Genomic DNA, 21,986 nt, shown 5'->3' with positions numbered 1-21,986 from the left:
TTAAACTAGGTTCCAAAAAAACAGCAGAGGGCTTCTGTCATATTGACGATTTTTGACTAGTGTTTTTTAAAGTAGGTTCCTGAAAACAGCAGAAGGCCTTTTTCATACAAAGGATCTTTGACTAGCGCTTTAATGTTGGTTCCTAAGCACAGAAGAATGCTCCTGTCACATAAAGGATCTTTGACTAGCATTTCAAAGTAGCTTCCTAAGCACAGAATAATGCTCCTGTCACATAAAGGATCTTTGACTAGCATTTTTAAAGAGGGTTTCTTAGAAGAGCCAGGTGCTCTTGTCATTCAGAAGATCTTTAACTAGCGTTTTTAAACTAGGTTCCGAAAAACAGCAGAGGGTTTTTTTTCATACAAATGATCTTTGACTAGCGCTTTAAAGTATGTTGCTAAGTACAGAAGAATGCTCCTGTCACATAAAGGATCTTTGACTAACATTTTTAAAGTGTTCCTAAAAAGAGCCAGGTGCTCTTGTCATTTAGAGGATCTTTGACTAGCGTTTTTAAACTAGGTTCCAAAAAAACAGCAGAGAGTTTTTTTCATACAAATGATCTTTGACTAGTGCTTTAAAGTATGTTCCTAAGTACAGAAGAATGCTCCTGTCACATAAAGGATCTTTGACTAACATTTTTAAAGAGTGTTCCTAAAAAGAGCCAGGTGCTCTTGTCATTTAGAGGATCTTTGACTAGCGTTTTTAAACTAGGTTCCAAAAAAACAGCAGAGGGCTTCTGTCATATTGACGATTTTTGACTAGTGTTTTTTAAAGTAGGTTCCTGAAAACAGCAGAAGGCCTTTTTCATACAAAGGATCTTTGACTAGCGCTTTAATGTTGGTTCCTAAGCACAGAAGAATGCTCCTGTCACATAAAGGATCTTTGACTAGCATTTCAAAGTAGCTTCCTAAGCACAGAATAATGCTCCTGTCACATAAAGGATCTTTGACTAGCATTTTTAAAGAGGGTTTCTTAGAAGAGCCAGGTGCTCTTGTCATTCAGAAGATCTTTAACTAGCGTTTTTAAACTAGGTTCCGAAAAACAGCAGAGGGTTTTTTTTCATACAAATGATCTTTGACTAGCGCTTTAAAGTATGTTGCTAAGTACAGAAGAATGCTCCTGTCACATAAAGGATCTTTGACTAACATTTTTAAAGTGTTCCTAAAAAGAGCCAGGTGCTCTTGTCATTTAGAGGATCTTTGACTAGCGTTTTTAAACTAGGTTCCAAAAAAACAGCAGAGAGTTTTTTTCATACAAATGATCTTTGACTAGTGCTTTAAAGTATGTTCCTAAGTACAGAAGAATGCTCCTGTCACATAAAGGATCTTTGACTAACATTTTTAAAGAGTGTTCCTAAAAAGAGCCAGGTGCTCTTGTCATTTAGAGGATCTTTGACTAGCGTTTTTAAACTAGGTTCCAAAAAAACAGCAGAGGGCTTCTGTCATATTGACGATTTTTGACTAGTGTTTTTTAAAGTAGGTTCCTGAAAACAGCAGAAGGCCTTTTTCATACAAAGGATCTTTGACTAGCGCTTTAATGTTGGTTCCTAAGCACAGAAGAATGCTCCTGTCACATAAAGGATCTTTGACTAGCATTTCAAAGTAGCTTCCTAAGCACAGAATAATGCTCCTGTCACATAAAGGATCTTTGACTAGCATTTTTAAAGAGGGTTTCTTAGAAGAGCCAGGTGCTCTTGTCATTCAGAAGATCTTTAACTAGCGTTTTTAAACTAGGTTCCGAAAAACAGCAGAGGGTTTTTTTTCATACAAATGATCTTTGACTAGCGCTTTAAAGTATGTTGCTAAGTACAGAAGAATGCTCCTGTCACATAAAGGATCTTTGACTAACATTTTTAAAGTGTTCCTAAAAAGAGCCAGGTGCTCTTGTCATTTAGAGGATCTTTGACTAGCGTTTTTAAACTAGGTTCCAAAAAAACAGCAGAGAGTTTTTTTCATACAAATGATCTTTGACTAGTGCTTTAAAGTATGTTCCTAAGTACAGAAGAATGCTCCTGTCACATAAAGGATCTTTGACTAACATTTTTAAAGAGTGTTCCTAAAAAGAGCCAGGTGCTCTTGTCATTTAGAGGATCTTTGACTAGCGTTTTTAAACTAGGTTCCAAAAAAACAGCAGAGGGCTTCTGTCATATTGACGATTTTTGACTAGTGTTTTTTAAAGTAGGTTCCTGAAAACAGCAGAAGGCCTTTTTCATACAAAGGATCTTTGACTAGCGCTTTAATGTTGGTTCCTAAGCACAGAAGAATGCTCCTGTCACATAAAGGATCTTTGACTAGCATTTCAAAGTAGCTTCCTAAGCACAGAAGAATGCTCCTGTCACATAAAGGCGCGTAAAATCCAAACCGGAGAACTTATCAAAACTCTTTCAATAACTTTTAATCAGAAGGGTTCAAAGTCTCTCCTGTGCGAGTTTGAAGCCGAAACGACAAACGGGCTCAGAGGAGATAATGTTTGAAAAAAGGTGACGGGTGTTCAAAGTCTCTCCTGTCTCTCCTCTGAGGTCCGAGAGCCAGTTCCAGCTCGTGGTGCTCAAGACCAGACTTAAGACCAGGGGAGACAGGGCTTTCTCTGTGGTCGGCCCTAAGCTCTGGAACACTCTGCCCCTCCATGTTCAAACTGCTTCCACAGTGGAGTGTTTTAAGTCTCGTCTTAAGACCCACTTTTATTCTTTGGCTTTTAACACTACGTGAGTTGTGTGGTCCTCTGTTCTCTGTTGTCCTCTGTGTTTTTTATACACTTTTATTTCTATTTTACTGTTTTAATTGATTTTACCCTTTAAAATAGTTTTTAATCATATTTGTTTTTATATTGTTTTTATTGGTTTTATATTTATTTATTTTTTGTTTTTATTCAGTCATTGGTGGAGCATAATATATATATATATATATATATATATATATATATATATATATATATATATATATACTTTTTTATTTTATTTTATTGATTTATTTTTATTTATTTTTTTATTTTTTTTACAATTGTTTTTAACATGGCTGCGCAGCACTTTGGAAACGTTATTGTTGTTTAAATGTGCTATATAAATAAAGTGGATTGGATTGGATTGTCATATTTGACATTATGAAACCTGTCATTGGCTTACTGGAAGCCGTCTCGCTTGGAATAACACACTTAAGGCCCATGTCTGGTCTCTGGAAGACTGTAACTGTGCGCTGCTTGTTGCTGTTGTAATGTGTGGATGCGAGCGTTTCACGCGTTGGGCGATAATGCGTGGGAATGAGAACAAAAAAAACGTGTTATTGTCAAGAACTTTATGCTATTCCTGCAACGCCACACCATTTGTGCAACAGAAATAAACTGTAGCCAGCTGGCAAGCCAGTGGGGGGGGGGGGGGGGGGGGGGGGGGGGGCGGCGGCAGGGGGTGGACGCTATGACACACACAGTTTCATAAACATGCTGCAGATGCAGGATGAACAAAAAGAATCCTAAACAAAACCCTAAAAAGAATATAGAAAAGAACAAAAGGAGACGTAAAGAGGGGGGAAAAAAAAGTAGAGATACCAACCATGAGCTGCAGGTTCAGTGCTGGGCGTGGTGTCTGAGCGAGCACACAAGGAGAGGACATGGCGGTAGTGGAGGAGGAGAAGGAGGAACGGCATGCAAATACAGGAGAAGGGAGGGAAGGAGGGAAGGGGAAGGAAGGGAGAAAACAAATAACACCCATAAGCAAGCATTCAAGAACATACGACAGAAGACAACGAGGCTAAAGGGAAATCAAAGGGTGTGCAGAGATCAACATAAGCACACGCACACACACACACACACACACACACACACACACACACACACACACACACACACACACACACACACACACACACACACACAAATCTGGACTTGGCAATGGCGTCAGAGGGGACAGCTGGTGACGATTGCTTAAAGGAAACTTATTATCCCGGGCAGCTAGAGAGGGAGGGGGGGATTTATTTATTTTTTGACCCTGGAAGGGGTTTTTTAAAGCAATCATGGCGGCGTTTTGTATCGGATGGCCATCAGCGTGGGAATGTCTCGGTCGGGATGAGATGGTGGGTCAGGGTGCTTATGTCAGTGTTTTTCCAACCACTGTGCCGCGGAACACTAGGGGTAGTGGTTCTCACCTTTTTTTCCACGAGGTACCCCCTGTGAACATTTTTATTTAATTCAAGTACCCCCTAATCAGAGCAGAGCATTTTTGGTTGAAAAAAAGAGATAAAGAAGTAAAATACGGCACTATGTCATCAGTTTCTGATTTATTAAATTGTATAACAGTGCAAAATGTTGTTCATGTGTAGTGGTCTTTCTTGAACTATTTGGAAAAAAAGATTTAACAATAACAAAATACTTGTTGAAAAATAAACAAGTGATTCAATTATAAATTTTTTAATCAGAAGGGTTCAAACTCTCTCCTGTGCGAGTTTGAAGCCGAAACGACAAACGCGCTCAGAGGAGATAACTTTTGAAAAAAGGTGACGGGTTTTCACAAAACTTTTATTTTGAAGGGGCAATTTTTAACTTCCTGTTGATTTTTGCCGAAGGATGTCAATTATCTAAATGTAGGTCTAAGTGAGACCTTGATAGAAGTTTTTGTTTCATGTCTAGAGCGCAATTTTAAGTTTTATTATTTATTTTTTTCATTAGATCGCAATTTCTGCCAGTCCTGATGTGTCTGCCAAGTTTGGTGAGTTTTGAAGCATTTTAAGGGGGTGAAATTACAGCTCAAAGAGGCAAAAATAGCATTTTTTTGCGAAAATTCTGCTTTGAATGAGTTTTTGCAAAATGTCTGTTGATTTTGGGTATAGACGTTTTTTATTGAAAATTTAGGTCTAAGTCAGACCTACACAGAGGTTTTTGTTTCATGTCTCTACGACATTCCTGACGGAAGTTACAAGCAGTCTGTTTTTTTTTTTGCTAGGGGGCGCTAGCGCGCAATTTTCATTTTTGGGGTTTGGTTGCTTAATATGTTGGGGTGTCCCGGTAGACCGATGTGTGTGTCAACTTTGGTGAGTTTTGAAGCATGTTAAGGGGGTGAAATTGGGGCGCGACAGTGCGGAATAAACAATAATAATAATAAGTATAATAAAACGGACGAGTTTCAATAGGGTCCTCCTGTGGAGTCCTTTGCCATAGGCAGGGCGGACCCTAATTAAAGCTGCAAGCACCGTCTTTTGCTGGTGTTTCCTGCCAACATATCTTTACCTGCACATTACCTACCTTCCCTGCATCCTGGGGCAGTTAGAAAAACTCTTTGCGCAACTTTTAATCAGAAAGGGTTCAATCTCTTTCCTGTGCGAGTTTGAAGCCGAGACAACAAACGCGCTCAGAGGAGATAATGTTTGAAAAAAGGTGACGGGTTTTTACAAAACTTTTGTTTCGAAGGGGTAATTGCCAACTTCCTGTTGATTTTTGCTGAAGGATGTCAATTAATGAAATAAGACCTACGTAGAGGTTTTTGTTTCATGTCTCTACGACATTCCTACCGGAAGTTACAAGCAGTTTTGTTGGTGTTTTCTTCCCAAGAGCAGTTTTGTCTGTGTTTTATTCGTAGTGGGCTTTAGAGCGCAATTTTGAGTTTTGGGGTTTGGTTTTTTTATTAGATCGCAATTTTCACCAGTCCTGGTGTGTGTGTCCAGTTTGGTGAGTCTTGAAGCATTTTAAGGGGGTCAAATTACAGCTCAAAGAGGCAAAAATTTAATTTTTTAGGAAACTTTTGTTTTGAAGGTTTTTTTTGCCAACTTCCTGATGATTTTTGCTGAAGGAGGTCAGGGTATGAAATCTAGGTCTAAGTCAGACCTACTTAGAGGTTTTTGTTTCATGTCTCCACGACATTCCTAACGGAAGTTACAAGCAGTTTTGTATGTGTTTTTTCCTAGGGGGCTCTAGAGCGCAATTTTGAGTTTTGGGGTTTGGTCTTTTATTAGATCACAATTTTCATCATTCCTGATGTGTGTGTCTAGTTTGGTGAGTTTTGAAGCATTTTAAGGAGGTCAAATTATGGCTCAAAGAGGCAAAAATTACATTTTTTAGGAAACTTTTGTTTTGAAGGGGTTTTTTCCAACTTCCTGTTGATTTTTCCTGAAAGAGGTCAGAGTATGAAATCTAGGTCTAAGTCAGACCTACATAGAGGTTTTTGTTTCATGTCTCCACGACATTCCTAACGGAAGTTACAAGCAGTTTTGTCTGTGTTATTTCCAAGGGGGCGCTATAGCGCAATTTTGAGTTTTGGGGTTTGTTTTTTTATTAGATCACAATTTTCATCATTTCTGATGTGTGTGTCCAGTTTGGTGAGTTTTGAAGCCTTTTAAGGGGCTCAAATTACAGCTCAAAGAGGCAAAAATTAAATTTTTTAGGAAACTTTTGTTTTGAAGGTTTTTTTTTGCCAACTTCCTGTTGATTTTTGCCGAAGGAGGTCAGGGTATGAAATCTAGGTCGAAGTCAGACCTACTTAGAGGTTTTTGTTTCATGTCTCTAGGACATTCCTAACGGAAGTTACAAGCAGTTTTGTCTGTGTTATTTCCAAGGGGGCGCTAGAGCGCAATTTTGAGTTTTGGGGTTTGGTTTTTTATTAGATCGCAATTTTTGCCAGTCCTGATGTGTGTGTCCAGTTTGGTGAGTTTTGAAGCATTTTAAGGGGGTCAAATTACAGCTCAAAGAGGCAAAAATTAAATTTTTTAGGAAACTTTTGTTTTGAAGGGGTTTTTGCCAACTTCCTGTTGATTTTTGCTGAAGGAGGTCAAGGTATGAAATCTAGGTCTAAGTCAGACCTACTTAGAGGTTTTTGTTTCATGTCTCCACGACATTCCTAACGGAAGTTACAAGCAGTTTTGTATGTGTTTTTTCCTAGGGGGCACTAGAGCGCAATTTTGAGTTTTTTTGTTTTTTTTTAATTAGATCGCAATTTTCACCAGTCCTGATGTGTGTCCAGTTTGGTGAGTTTTGAAGCATTTTAAGGGGGTCAAATTACAGCTCAAAGAGGCAAAAATTAAATTTTTTAGGAAACTTTTGTTTTGAAGGGTTTTTTTTGCCAACTTCCTGTTGATTTTTGCTGAAGGAGGTCAGGGTATGAAATCTAGGTCTAAGTCAGACCTACTTAGAGGTTTTTGTTTCATGTCTCCACGACATTCCTAACGGAAGTTACAAGCAGTTTTGTCTGTGTTATTTCCAAGGGGGCGCTATAGCGCAATTTTGAGTTTTGGGGTTTGTTTTTTTATTAGATCACAATTTTCATCATTCCTGATGTGTGTGTCCAGTTTGGTGAGTTTTGAAGCATTTTAAGGGGGTCAAATTACAGCTCAAAGAGGCAAAAATTAAATTTTTTAGGAAACTTTTGTTTTGAAGGGTTTTTTTTTGCCAACTTCCTGTTGATTTTTGCTGAAGGAGGTCAAGGTATGAAATCTAGGTCTAAGTCAGACCTACTTAGAGGTTTTTGTTTCATGTCTCCACGACATTCCTGATGGAAGTTACAAGCAGTTTTGTCTGTGTTATTTCCAAGGGGGCGCTATAGCGCAATTTTGAGTTTTGAGGGTTTTTTTTTTATTAAATCACAATTTTCATCATTTCTGATGTGTGTGTCCAGTTTGGTGAGTTTTGAAGCGTTTTAAGGGGGTCAAATTACAGCTCAAAGAGGCAAAAATTAAATTTTTTAGGAAACTTTTGTTTTGAAGGTTTTTTTTGCCAACTTCCTGTTGATTTTTGCTGAAGGAGGTCAGGGTATGAAATCTAGGTCGAAGTCAGACCTACTTAGAGGTTTTTGTTTCATGTCTCTAGGACATTCCTAACGGAAGTTACAAGCAATTTTGTCTTTGTTTTTTCCTAGGGGGCGCTAGAGCGCAATTTTGAGTTTTGGGGTTTGGTTTTTTATTAGATCGCAATTTTTGCCAGTCCTGATGTGTGTGTCCAGTTTGGTGAGTTTTGAAGCATTTTAAGGGGGTCAAATTACAGCTCAAAGAGGCAAAAATTAAATTTTTTAGGAAACTTTTGTTTTGAAGGGGTTTTTGCCAACTTCCTGTTGATTTTTGCTGAAGGAGGTCAAGGTATGAAATCTAGGTCTAAGTCAGACCTACTTAGAGGTTTTTGTTTCATGTCTCCACGACATTCCTAACGGAAGTTACAAGCAGTTTTGTATGTGTTTTTTCCTAGGGGGCACTAGAGCGCAATTTTGAGTTTTTTTGTTTTTTTTTAATTAGATCGCAATTTTCACCAGTCCTGATGTGTGTCCAGTTTGGTGAGTTTTGAAGCATTTTAAGGGGGTCAAATTACAGCTCAAAGAGGCAAAAATTAAATTTTTTAGGAAACTTTATTTTTGAAGGGTTTTTTTTGCCAACTTCCTGTTGATTTTTGCTGAAGGAGGTCAGGGTATGAAATCTAGGTCTAAGTCAGACCTACTTAGAGGTTTTTGTTTCATGTCTCCACGACATTCCTAACGGAAGTTACAAGCAGTTTTGTCTGTGTTATTTCCAAGGGGGCGCTATAGCGCAATTTTGAGTTTTGGGGTTTGTTTTTTTATTAGATCACAATTTTCATCATTCCTGATGTGTGTGTCCAGTTTGGTGAGTTTTGAAGCATTTTAAGGGGGTCAAATTACAGCTCAAAGAGGCAAAAATTAAATTTTTTAGGAAACTTTTGTTTTGAAGGGTTTTTTTTGCCAACTTCCTGTTGATTTTTGCTGAAGGAGGTCAAGGTATGAAATCTAGGTCTAAGTCAGACCTACTTAGAGGTTTTTGTTTCATGTCTCCACGACATTCCTGATGGAAGTTACAAGCAGTTTTGTCTGTGTTATTTCCAAGGGGGCGCTATAGCGCAATTTTGAGTTTTGAGGGTTTTTTTTTTATTAAATCACAATTTTCATCATTTCTGATGTGTGTGTCCAGTTTGGTGAGTTTTGAAGCGTTTTAAGGGGGTCAAATTACAGCTCAAAGAGGCAAAAATTAAATTTTTTAGGAAACTTTTGTTTTGAAGGTTTTTTTTGCCAACTTCCTGTTGATTTTTGCTGAAGGAGGTCAGGGTATGAAATCTAGGTCGAAGTCAGACCTACTTAGAGGTTTTTGTTTCATGTCTCTAGGACATTCCTAACGGAAGTTACAAGCAATTTTGTCTTTGTTTTTTCCTAGGGGGCGCTAGAGCGCAATTTTGAGTTTTGGGGTTTGTTTTTTTATTAGATCGCAATTTTTGCCAGTCCTGATGTGTGTGTCCAGTTTGGTGCATTTTGAAGCATGTTAAGGGTGTCAAATTACAGCTCAAAGAGGCAAGAATTACATTTTTAAGGAAACTTTTGTTTTGAAGGGGTTTTTGCCAATTTCCTGTTGATTTTTGCTGAAGGAGGTCAGGGTATGAAATCTAGGTCTAAGTCAGACCTACATAGAGGTTTTTGTTTCATGTCTCCACGACATTCCTAACGGAAGTTACAAGCAGTTTTGTCTGTGTTATTTCCAAGGGGGCGCTATAGCGCAATTTTGAGTTTTGGGGTTTTTTTTTTTTATTAGATCACAATTTTCATCATTCCTGATGTGTGTGTCCAGTATGGTGAGTTTTGAAGCCTTTTAAGGGGCTCAAATTACAGCTCAAAGAGGCAAAAATTACATTTTTTAGGAAACTTTTGTTTTGAAGGTTTTTTTTTGCCAACTTCCTGTTGATTTTTGCTGAAGGAGGTCAGGGTATGAAATCTAGGTCGAAGTCAGACCTACTTAGAGGTTTTTGTTTCATGTCTCCACGACATTCCTGATGGAAGTTACAAGCAGTTTTGTCTGTGTTTTTTCCTAGGGGGCTCTAGAGCGCAATTTTGAGTTTTGGGGTTTGGTTTTTTATTAAATCACAATTTTCGCCAGTCCTGATGTGTGTCTCCAGTTTGGTGAGTTTTGAAGCATTTTAAAGGGGTCAAATTACAGCTCAAAGAGGCAAAAATTACATTTTTGTGGAAACTTTTGTTTTGAAGGGGTTTTTGCCAACTTCCTGTTGATTTTTGCTGAAGGAGGTCAGGGTATGAAATCTAGGTCTAAGTCAGACCTACATATAGGTTTTTGTTTCATGTCTCCACGACATTCCTAACGGAAGTTACAAGCAGTTTTGTCTGTGTTATTTCCAAGGGGGCGCTATAGCGCAATTTTGAGTTTTGGGGTTTGTTTTTTTATTAGATCACAATTTTTATCATTCCTGATGTGTGTGTCCAGTTTGGTGAGTTTTGAAGCGTTTTAAGGGGGTCAAATTACAGCTCAAAGAGGCAAAAATGACATTTTTTAGGAAACTTTTGTTTCAAAGGGGTTTTTGCCAACTTCTTGTTGATTTTTGCTAAAGGAGGTCAGGGTATGAAATCTAGGTCTAAGTCACACCTACTTAGAGGTTTTTGTTTCATGTCTCCACGACATTCCTAACGGAAGTTACAAGCCGTTTTGTATGTGTTTTTTCCTAGGGGGCACTAGAGCGCAATTTTGAGTTTTTTTTTTTTTTTTTAATTAGATCGCAATTTTCACCAGTTCTGATGTGTGTGTCCAGTTTGGTGAGTTTTGAAGCGTTTTAAGGGGGTCAAATTACAGCTCAAAGAGGCAAGAATTACATTTTTAAGGAAACTTTTGTTTTGAAGGGGTTTTTGCCAACTTCCTGTTGATTTTTGCTGAAGGAAGTCAGGGTATGAAATCTAGGTCTAAGTCAGACCTACATAGAGGTTTTTGTTTCATGTCTCCACGACATTCCTAACGGAAGTTACAAGCAGTTTTGTCTGTGTTATTTCCAAGGGGGCGCTATAGCGCAATTTTGAGTTTTGGGGTTAGTTTTTTTATTAGATCACAATTTTCATCATTCCTGATGTGTGTGTCCAGTTTGGTGAGTTTTGAAGCGTTTTAAGGGGGTCAAATTACAGCTCAAAGAGGAAAGAATTACATTTTTTAGGAAACTTTTGTTTTGAAGGGGTTTTTGCCAACTTCCTGTTGATTTTTGCTGAAGGAGGTCAGGGTATGAAATCTAGGTCGAAGTCAGACCTACTTAGAGGTTTTTGTTTCATGTCTCCACGACATTCCTAACGGAAGTTACAAGCAGTTTTGTCTGTGTTATTTCCAAGGGGGCGCTATAGCGCAATTTTGAGTTTTGAGGTTTTTTTTTTTATTAAATCACAATTTTCATCATTTCTGATGTGTGTGTCCAGTTTGGTGAGTTTTGAAGCGTTTTAAGGGGGTCAAATTACAGCTCAAAGAGGCAAAAATTAAATTTTTTTGGGAAACTTTTGTTTTGAAGGTTTTTTTTGCCAACTTCCTGTTGATTTTTGCTGAAGGAGGTCAGGGTATGAAATCTAGGTCGAAGTCAGACCTACTTAGAGGTTTTTGTTTCATGTCTCTAGGACATTCCCAACGGAAGTTACAAGCAATTTTGTCTTTGTTTTTTCCTAGGGGGCGCTAGAGCGCAATTTTGAGTTTTGGGGTTTGGTTTTTTATTAGATCGCAATTTTTGCCAGTCCTGATGTGTGTGTCCAGTTTGGTGCGTTTTGAAGCATGTTAAGGGTGTCAAATTACAGCTCAAAGAGGCAAGAATTACATTTTTAAGGAAACTTTTGTTTTGAAGGGGTTTTTGCCAACTTCCTGTTGATTTTTGCTGAAGGAGGTCAGGGTATGAAATCTAGGTCCAAGTCAGACCTACACAGAGGTTTTTGTTTCATGTCTCCACGACATTCCTAACGGAAGTTACAAGCAGTTTTGTCTGTGTTATTTCCAAGGGGGCGCTATAGCGCAATTTTGAGTTTTGGGGTTTGTTTTTTTATAAGATCACAATTTTCATCATTCCTGATGTGTGTGTCCAGTTTGGTGAGTTTTGAAGCGTTTTAAGGGGCTCAAATTACAGCTCAAAGAGGCAAAAATTTAATTTTTTAGGAAACTTTTGTTTTGAAGGGTTTTTTTTGCCAACTTCCTGTTGATTTTTGCTGAAGGAGGTCAGGGTATGAAATCTAGGTCGAAGTCAGACCTACTTAGAGGTTTTTGTTTCATGTCTCTAGGACATTCCCAACGGAAGTTACAAGCAATTTTGTCTTTGTTTTTTCCTAGGGGGCGCTAGAGTGCAATTTTGAATTTTGGGTTTTGTTTTTTTGATAAGATCGCAATTTTTGCCAGTCCCGATGTGTGTGTTAAATTTGGTGAGTTTTGAAGCATGTTAAAGGGGTTAAATTACAGCTCAAGGAGGCGGCGGTATTATAATAATAAAACCTTAGAAATACAATAGGGTCCTCTGTCCCAAAGGGACATTCGGTCCCTAATAAAGATTTCTACACATAGAAGTAATCATCGACTCAAAGTGCCCTCTTTGGGGATTGTAATAGAGATCCATCTGGATTCATGAACTTTATGCCAAACATTTCTTTAACATCAATATTTATGGAACATGTCCACAAAAAAAATCGAGCTGTCAACACTGAATATTGCATTGTTGCATTTCTTTCTTTCTTACATTCATATTTTGTTGAAGAATTATTCAATAAATATATTTATAAAGGATTTTTAAATTGTTGCTATTTTTTAGAATATTTTAAAAAAATCTCACGTACCCCTTGGCATACCTTCAAGTACCCCCAGGGGGTACGCCTACCCCCATTTGAGAACCTCTGCACTTGTGTACCCGGAGGTATTGTTTTGGTGTGCTGTGGGAAAATTATGCAATTTCACCTAATTGGTCCAAAAAATTTTTATTTTTTTTTGCAAACCAATAATTATAATCCGCCTGGAGATCCGTCTAGATCAGACCCGGGCAATTATTTTGACTCGTGGGCCACATTTAGAGAAAAAAATGTGTCCGGGGGCCAATACATCTGTATTTTTAGGAACACTAATAAAAAACCTCACAATAATGTCTGATTGAATGCTAAAATCTGGCCCTGCGATGAGGTGGCGACTTGCCCAGGGTGTACTCTGCCTTCCGCCCGATTGTAGCTAAGATAGGCGCCAGCGCCCCCCGCGACCCCAAAGGGAATAAGCGGTAGAAAATGGATGGATGGATGAATGCTAAAAACGTTATGACAGACCGCCTTAAAAAACATAATAGAATTTCACATTTTTCTATGAACGATAAAACACTAAATATTGACAAAATATGAATTTCACGCCCGCTTTTGAACGACATATTTTACAATCAAGTGAAACGCAACAAAAATGCAGCAAACAGTGAAATATGAAGGCCAAAAGTACAAAAAAAAACCCACCTACAATCTGATGCAGGTGATATTTGCTGAATTCCCCCCAGGGATCAATAAAGTACTTTCTATTCCATTCTATACTATTATATATTTTACTGAGCTTTACAACTTTATTGTGAAAATCTCCTTCCGCGTCTGTGGAAACGCTTCCCGCCCACACTGCTTGGTGCCACGTCTGAGCTTGCTGTGACGTAGCTGACCATAGTAACTAATTAGATGACCATAGTAATTAATTAGATGACCATAGTAACTAATTAGATTACCATAGTAACTAATTAGATGACCATAGTAACAAATTAGATGACCATAGTAACTAATTAGATGACCATAGTAACTAATTAGATTACTATAGTAGCTAATTAGATGACCATAGTAACTAATTAGATTACCATAGTAACTAATTAGATGACAATAGTAACTAATTAGATTACCATAGTAACTAATTAGATGACCATAGTAACTATAAAACTAATTAGATTACCATAGTAACTAATTAGATGACCATAGTAACTATAAAACTAATTAGATTACCATAGTAACTAATTAGATGACCATAGTAACTATAAAACTAATTAGATTACCATAGTAACTAATTAGATGACCATTGTAACTATAAAACTAATTAGACGACCATAGTAACTAATTAGATGACCATAGTAACTAATGAGATTACCGTAGTAATTAATTAGATAACCATGGTAACTAATTAGATTACCATACTAACTAATTAGATGACCATAGTAACGAATTAGATTACCATAGTAACTAATTAGATGACCATAGTAACTAATGAGATTACTGTAGTAACTAATTAGATAACCATGGTAACTAATTAGATTACCATAGTAACTAATAAGATTACCATAGTAACAGCATTTTACTATCGATAACGTGATTATTCAGTTATAATCAGTTATCAGTAATAATCAGTAATAACCTTCTCATTCAATGCATTTTCTTTATTCTCATGACTATTTACATTGTAGATTGTCCCTGAAGGCATCAAAACTATGAATGAACACATGTGTACTTGACAAAAAATAAAGGTGAAATAACGGAAAACATGTTTTATATTCAAGTTTCTTCAAAATAGCCACCCTTTGCTCGGATTACTGTTTTGCACACTCTTGGCATTCTCTCGATGAGCTTGAAGGTGTCATAGTTGTGATGCCTTCAGTGACAATCTACAGCAGCTGTAGGGAACCTATGGCTCGCGAGCCAGATGCGGCTCTTTTGATGACTGCATCTGGCTCTCGGATAAATCTGAGCTGACATCGCTTAACACGATAAGTGTCACAGGGGTGTCTTGTTTTGGGTTTTTTTCTGTCTTATGGTTTTAATTTGAAAAGTAACTCTCCTCTCGTTTCAGGTCACTTGCCCTTCCTTTTGTGTCGTCAGTCCGACGTCATCCCTGTTTGTTTCCAGCTGTTCCCTATTACCTTCATGTCTTTTATAAGCTCACTCCTTCCTTTGTTCTGTGCCAGATTGTCTCGTTTATTCGTGCTCCCTAACGTCCATGTCTTTGTCCATGCCTTGCCTTGTCTTGTGCTTATGTCCCTTGATCCTGAACCCCTTTGTGAATATTTTGAGTTTTCCTTTCTTCCTCCTCAGCAGAGTGATTTTGTTTATTTAGTTATTCAGCCGCAGTGCTAAGTTTCAGTTAAAATTGTTTTCATTCATTCCTCAACTTTTTGAGTGACTATTTTTGTTAAAAACTTTATTAGATTAGTTAGTGTAGAAATTTTCATAGATGTTGTTTTGGTCCTCCTGTTAGAGCGTTTTTGTGTTAAATACTGTTTTATAGCATATACGGCGTCAATTATAGTTCGTCTTTACGTTTGTGTTTTCCTCCGTTCGGAGTGATTTTCGGTTGTTCCTTCTTTTTCTGGAACCTTTTCGCCGAGTAGTTGTTTTTTTTGTAATTATAGATAATGTTATTTCTTGACTTTGGAAGTAAAAGGAAGTTGTCAAAATAAAAGCCTGTCTAAAGTCCCAACTCTGCATCTGAGTCCAATCCTTTCACCAAAGCGTGACAATAAGTAATGAATAATTCCACTTGTGATCACAGTGTTAAAAATAACGTTCAAAATATAAAACATTCTCATGCATTTTTAATCCATCCATCCGTTTTCTACCGCACCTGTTCAAGAAGTTGCGTTAAAGGTAAGAAGTTATTTATTTATTATTGGTTAGTGCGGGGCTTGCCCTCCTGGGGGTTCTTCAGACCACCACGCACCGACATGAGAGCCTGTTTCAGGGTTACAATATTGTTTTATTTTTCAATTAGTCTCTCAGTTGCTTTCCAGCAATTGTCTTTTTCTCTTTCATTCTCGCTCGCGCTCTGGCTCCAGCCCCAGCCCCAACCCCGTCTCTCCTCCTGGCTGCTGCTTATAACGGAGCGACAGATAATTAGATAACAAGGCCCAGGTGGGCCGTCTACACACCTGTCGCTGATTTCAAGGCTGATCCTGGTAACACCCCGTTTTGCTGCAGGCCCGCAGGCCACGCCCCCTCCACATTTGGCTTCAGAATAGCAATGTTATTACAAAGAATAAGAGACCTATTATACTCTAGAAATGTTGCTCTTACTTAAAAATGCACGCGTTTAGTTGTGTTCAGTGTTAAAACAATATTATATGGCTCTTAAGTAAATACATTCTAAAATATTTGGCTTCTTTGCTCTTTCAGTCAAAAAGGTTCCCGACCCCTGATCTACAGTTTAAATAGTATTGGAAATTAATAAGCTTTGTCCAAACTTTTGGCCTGTACTGTATATGTAGCTTGTATGCTATTGTGTGCTTAGCTGCTGTGTAGCTGCTAGCTTCTAATATCAGCCCATAACCTGCCATGTTTACCTTTAGTAAATGACGACTAAAATAGAGGAAAAGACCGACTTTGTGGGCTTGCAGAGAGTAATTTCACCACACTTAGTGTGTGTGTGACTATCAGTGGTACTTGCAAGACTGCTTGTATCGGACATTTTGCATGCAATAACGCCATGCTTGATTTATTGCCGATATCGGACCGATATCAGCATCACCTCGGGACACCCTCCAATAATGTTCGACTCTTGGGTGCACCGCGCCTCAATGTGCGGAATACGTTGGGTTGAGCTTACCGACCTCGAAACTACTTTATTTAGTGCTGCTGTCATGTAGAGGATCTTTGACAAGGATTTTTTTAAAGAACAGCAGAGTGGTCTTTTTTACATAAGGATCTTTGACTAGCGTTTTAAAGTACTCAGTTTTGGTCAATATATGCTGTCCATAAATGAACTAACAGGCTGATATTAACACATGAAGTCCAGAATTGTCGGTTTTCTAGTCAGAACTTTAGTGATTGAGGCAAGGAAAAACCCCGATGTGAAAAACCTTTGCAATGTCAAAAAAGGGACTTATGTTAGATTTTGGTCAACTAGCCATCCAATTATGGGTTAGCAGGCTATGACTAACTAATCCAACTCTTTAGAACAGGGGTCACCAACGCGGTGCCCGCTGGCCTGTTCCAAAAATAGCTCAAATAGCAGCACTTACCAGTGAGCTGCCTCTATTTTTTTAAATTGTATTTATTTACTAGCAAGCTGGTCTCGCTTTGCTTGATACTTTTAATTCTAAGAGAGACAAAACTCAAATGGAATTTAAAAAGCAGAGAACATTTTTTAAAACTTGGTCTTCACTTGTTTAAATAAATTCATTTATTTTTTGACTTTGCTTCTCATAACTTGCAGAAAGACAATTTTAGAGAAAAAATACAACCTTAAAAATGATTTTAGGATTTTTAAACACATATACCTTTTTACCTTTTTAAATTCCTTCCTCTTCTTTCCTGACAATTTAAATTAATGTTCAAGTTTTTATTTTTTTATTGTGAAGAATAATAAATACATTTTAATTTAATTCTTCATTTTAGCTTCGGTTTTTTCAACGAAGAATATTTGTGAAATATTTCTTCAAACTTATTATGATTAAAATTCCCCAAAAATATTCTGGCAAATCTAGAAAATCTGTAAGAATCAAATTTAAACCTTATTTCAAAGTATTTTGAATTTCTTTTAAAATTTTTGTCCTGGAAAATCTAGAAGAAATAATGATTTGTATTTGTTAGAAATATAGCTTGGTCCAATTTGTTATATATTCTAACAAAGTGCAGATTGGATTTTAACCTATTTAAAACATCTCATCAAAATTGTAAAAATAATCTTAATAAGGAAAAATTACTAATAATGTTCCATTAATTCTTTTTTCAATTTTTTTTAAAAAAGATTCGAATTAGCTAGTTTTTCTCTTCATTTTTTTCGGTCAAATTTTGACTTTTAAAGAGTCGAAATTGAAAATAAACTATGTTTCAAAATTTAGATTTCATTTTTGTCATGTTTTCTCCTCTTTTAAACCGTTCAATTAAGTGTTTTTTTTCATCATTTATTCGCTACAAAAAACTTTCCGTATAAGGAAAAAAAATGTACGACGGAATGACAGACACAAATACCCATTTTCTTATATATATATAGATTTATTTATTCAAGGTAAATTGAGCAAATTGGCTATTTCTGGCAATTTATCTAGGTGTGTATCAAACTGGTAGCCCTTCGCATTAATCAGTACCCAAGAAGTAGCTCTTGGTTTCAAAATAGTTGGTAACCCCTGCTTCAGAGGAATCAATTCACAACAGCACTTTGGCGACGGAAGCAAGGAAAAACTACTCTCGAAGGAACAACCATGAGACATTATGCAAACAACGTAATGTTTGTCCGTAAAGTCATCCCAACGTGAGCGTACAATCTGATGTTGACACATAAAACCACCACAGTAGTTTTATCCTAATAGCATGTTTGGCGACGGAGGCAAAGAAAAACCTACCTTCAAGAGTTTTTAGGTCAATTTGTGCTAATAAAGCCACCCATAAATGAGCGACCAGGCTGATATTAACACAGGAAGTCAATTCATGTCCGTTTTATTACAAGATCAATCAATTATCGTGATCAGGTTGGCGACAGAGGGAAAGAAAACCTCCCTCTAAGGAAGAAATATTAACCATTATACTCAGAGTTTTGGTCAATATATGCTAATAGAGCCATTCATAAATTGACTAACAGGCAAATCTTAACAAATTAAGTCCAGACTAGTCGGTTTACTCGTCAGAACATTAGTGACTGAGGCAAGGAAAAACCCCTCAGTGACAAAGCGGGCACATATATTGCAATGTCAAAAAAGGGACCTATGTACAAACCCCGTTTCCATATGAGTTGGGAAATTGTGTTCGATGTAAATATAAACGGAATACAATGATCTGCAAATCATTTTCAACCCATATTCAATTGAATGCACTACAAAGATAAGATATTTGATGTTCAAACTCATAAACTTTATACATTTTTTTTTGCACATAATTAACTTAGAATTTCATGGCTGCAACACGGGCCAAAGTAGTTGGGAAAGGGCATGTTCACCACTGTGTTACATCACCTTTTCTTTTAACAACACTCAATATACGTTTGGGAACTGAGGAAACTAATTGTTGAAGCTTTGAAAGTGGAATTCTTTCCCATTCTTGTTTTATGTAGAGCTTCAGTCGTTCAACAGTCCGGGGTCTCCACTGTCGTATTTTACGCTTCATAATGCGCCACAAATTTTCAATGGGAGACAGGTCTGGACTGCAGGCGGGCCAGGAAAGTACCAGCACTCTTTTACAACGAAACCACGCTGTTGTAACACGTGGCTTGGCATTGTCTTGATGAAATAAGCAGGGGCGTCCATGAAAAAGACGGCGTTTAAATGGCAGCGTATGTTGTTTCAAAACCTGTATGCATCTTTCAGCATTAATGGTGCCTTCACAGATGTGTAAGTTACCCATGCCTTGGGCACTGATGCACCCTCATACTATCACAGATGTTGGCTTTCGAACTTTGCGTCGATAACAGTCGGGATGGTTCACTTCTCCTTTGGTCCGGATGACACGATGTCCAATTTTTCCAAAAACAATTTTCCACTTTGCATCAGTCCATCTGAGATGATCTCGGGCCTAGAGAAGCCGGCGGCGTTTCTGGATGTTGTTGATAAATGGCTTTCGCATCAAATTCTAAAGTTAATGATTATTTGCAAAAAAAAAAAAAAGTTTATCAGTTTGAACATCAAATATGTTTTCTTTGTAGCATATTCAACTGAATATCGGTTGAAAATGATTTGCAAATCATTGTATTCCGTTTATATTCACATCTAACACAATTTCCCAACTCATATGGAAACGGGGTTTGTAGAATTTTGGTGAATTAGCCATCAAATTATGGGTTAGCAGGCTGAACCTAATACCCGACTCTTTAAAGGAATCATCAATCATCAATCAATCAATGTTTACTTATATAGCCCTAAATCACTAGTGTCTCAAAGGGCTGCACAAACCACTACGACATCCTCGGTAGGCCCACATAAGGGCAAGGAAAACTCAAACCCAGTGGGACGTCGGTGACAATGATGACTATGAGAACCTTGGAGAGGAGGAAAGCAATGGATGTCGAGCGGGTCCAACATGATACTGTGAAAGTTCAATCCAAAGCGGATCCAACACAGCAGCGAGAGTCCCGTTCACAGCGGAGCCAGCAGGAAACCATCCCAAGCGGATTCACAACAGCACTTTGGCAAGGGAAGCAAGGAAAAACTACTCTCCAAGGAAGAAACATGAAACATTGTGCAGAAAACGTAATGTTTGTCCGTAACGTCATCCCAATCTGATGTTGACAAATGAAACCACGACAGTAGTTTTACCCTAATAGCCTTTTTGGCGACATACACTGCAAAAACTGAAATCTAAGTAGGATTAGATATCTCAAATAAGGTTGATATTTGCTTATTTTCTGTCTGATAAGATAATTCTTCTCATTAAGCAGATTTTATGTTAGACTGTTTTGCTTGTTTTAAGGGTTTAGGTCCTAAATTATCTGAGTAAGATACTACAGCTGGTTGCTGAGATTTTATGACCTATATTGAGTAAAACATGCTTGAAACTAGAAAGCCAACTCTTTATCGGCCCATAAATGCTTTAAAATGTGATATCGGAAATTATCGGTATCGGTTTCAAAAAGTAAAATCTGTGACTTTTTAAAACGCTGCTGTACGGAGTGATACACGAACGTAGGGAGAAGTACAGAGCGCCAGTAAACCTTAAAGGCACTGCCATTGCGTGCCGGCATTTCACACACATAAGTGAATGAAAGGCATACTTGGTCAACAGCCATACAGGTCACACTGAGGGTGGCCGTATAAAAAACTTTAACACTGTTACAAATATGCGCCACACTGTGAACCCACACCAAACAAGAATCCATCCATCTATTTTTCAACCGCTTATTCCCTTTTGGGTGGCGGGGGGTTGCTGGTGCCTACTCAGCTACAATCGGGCGGAAGGCGGCGTACACCCTGGACAAGTCGCAGACCAAAACATGAATGACAAACACATTTTGGGAGAACATCCACACCGTAACACAACATAAATACAACAACAAATACCCAGAACCCTGTCACGATTATGCTTCGTGGATGCACAACGACCAGTCAGCAGGATTGCAGGTAAGAGTTGTTTTTAATATAATAAAACAAAACAACATTGGTGCAAAAAGGGAAAAACAAAGCGCGTGCCAACGCACGGGAAGCTAATGCTAAAACTTAGCAGGAAACAGAAGTAAAACTAAACGACGTGCCGAACGCACGTGAAGCTAAGGCGGAACTTAGCACAAAATAATCTATGATACCAAATACAAACCGTGACGTGTTGCGAAAAGCAAACAATGGACCGAGGACAAACTAAGGAATAAGGTGGGCTTAAATACACAAATAATAATTAGAAACAGGTGTGTGACAGGAGCCCGTGAGGAGAAACACAATACGTTGCCATGGTGACTAACACAAACAAGGAAGTGCTCAAACAAGGATCGGCAGAACTAAACATGAACAAAGACATATAAACGGCAAAACAATAAACGATCCGCGTAGCTGATCGTGACAACCCCTTGCAGCACTAACTCCTCCGGGACGCTACAATCCAAACCCCCCTTTTTTTCTACTACGAAAAGTGCACTTGCTTTTAGTGAGAATATACTTATTTTAAGGTATTTTTGGGTTCATTGAGGTTAGCTGATTTGAACTTGTTTTGGAAAGCCTTGACAAGCTGAATTTTCTTGTTCTATTGGCAGATAATTTAGCTTCGTTCAAGTAAAATACCCCTCATTTTTGTTTTTTGTTTTCTTGTCTTTGAACGCTGACTTTTTGTAGTGCAGGCAAAGAAACAACCTTCTTTAAGGAAGACACAATCATTTTGTGCTGTTTAGAAAAACACGGACAAGTGGATTTATGGCATGCTTACTGTAGAAGTGGCGAGATATCGGGCCGCGATTTAGTCATGGCTGCCGTATTTTACCGATATCGATTGGAGGGCGAGAAGCCCTGCTTGTGCCGGGAGTCCACGGTAAAACATCAATAGCCGGAGAAGACGCCGCAATCCCGTAGATGTGTTGAACTCCAAACAAGTGTTTCCATTACGCTACGATATCGACGCCAGCCGCTCTCAGAGTCTCCGCGTGCCGCGTCACAATTCACTTTGATCAAATCAGTCGGAGCTGCCTGGCTCCGTTTGCAAAAAAAAACAAGGTGGTGGCGTTGTGGGGGGCTTGAACTGGGAGTCGAGGGGATAATACTTCACATTATTGACCCCCCCACACACACACACACACACACCACCAGATGGTGTTTATGCAGTTGAAAGACCCTGACAAAAGCAATAGATATTTATTTGTGGAGTTCCTGACTGCGGTGTGTGG

The 21,986-nt window shown here is 38.1% G+C and overlaps 1 protein-coding gene across 4 annotated transcripts in view; it reads right to left on the bottom strand.

Annotated features, from left to right (window-relative positions):
- Positions 1 to 21,986, bottom strand: part of cadm1a (cell adhesion molecule 1a) — a 968,224-nt gene that overhangs the window by 49,406 nt on the left and 896,832 nt on the right. For 2 of the 4 annotated variants that reach the window (XM_061898993.1, XM_061898989.1), the window contains one exon: positions 3,545 to 3,577. The exons of the other annotated variants lie outside the window; for them this stretch is intronic. In XM_061898993.1, the coding sequence (XP_061754977.1) occupies positions 3,545 to 3,577 (33 nt within the window). The remainder of the gene's footprint in view (positions 1 to 3,544; positions 3,578 to 21,986) is intronic. 4 annotated transcript variants of the gene reach the window in all.

This window comes from Nerophis ophidion, linkage group LG04 (genome assembly GCF_033978795.1).
Source record: "Nerophis ophidion isolate RoL-2023_Sa linkage group LG04, RoL_Noph_v1.0, whole genome shotgun sequence".
In the NCBI taxonomy this organism is placed as follows: Eukaryota; Metazoa; Chordata; class Actinopteri; order Syngnathiformes; family Syngnathidae; genus Nerophis; species Nerophis ophidion.
Note: the sequence above shows the minus strand (reverse complement) of the source record. Positions and strands in the feature narration are given on the sequence as shown.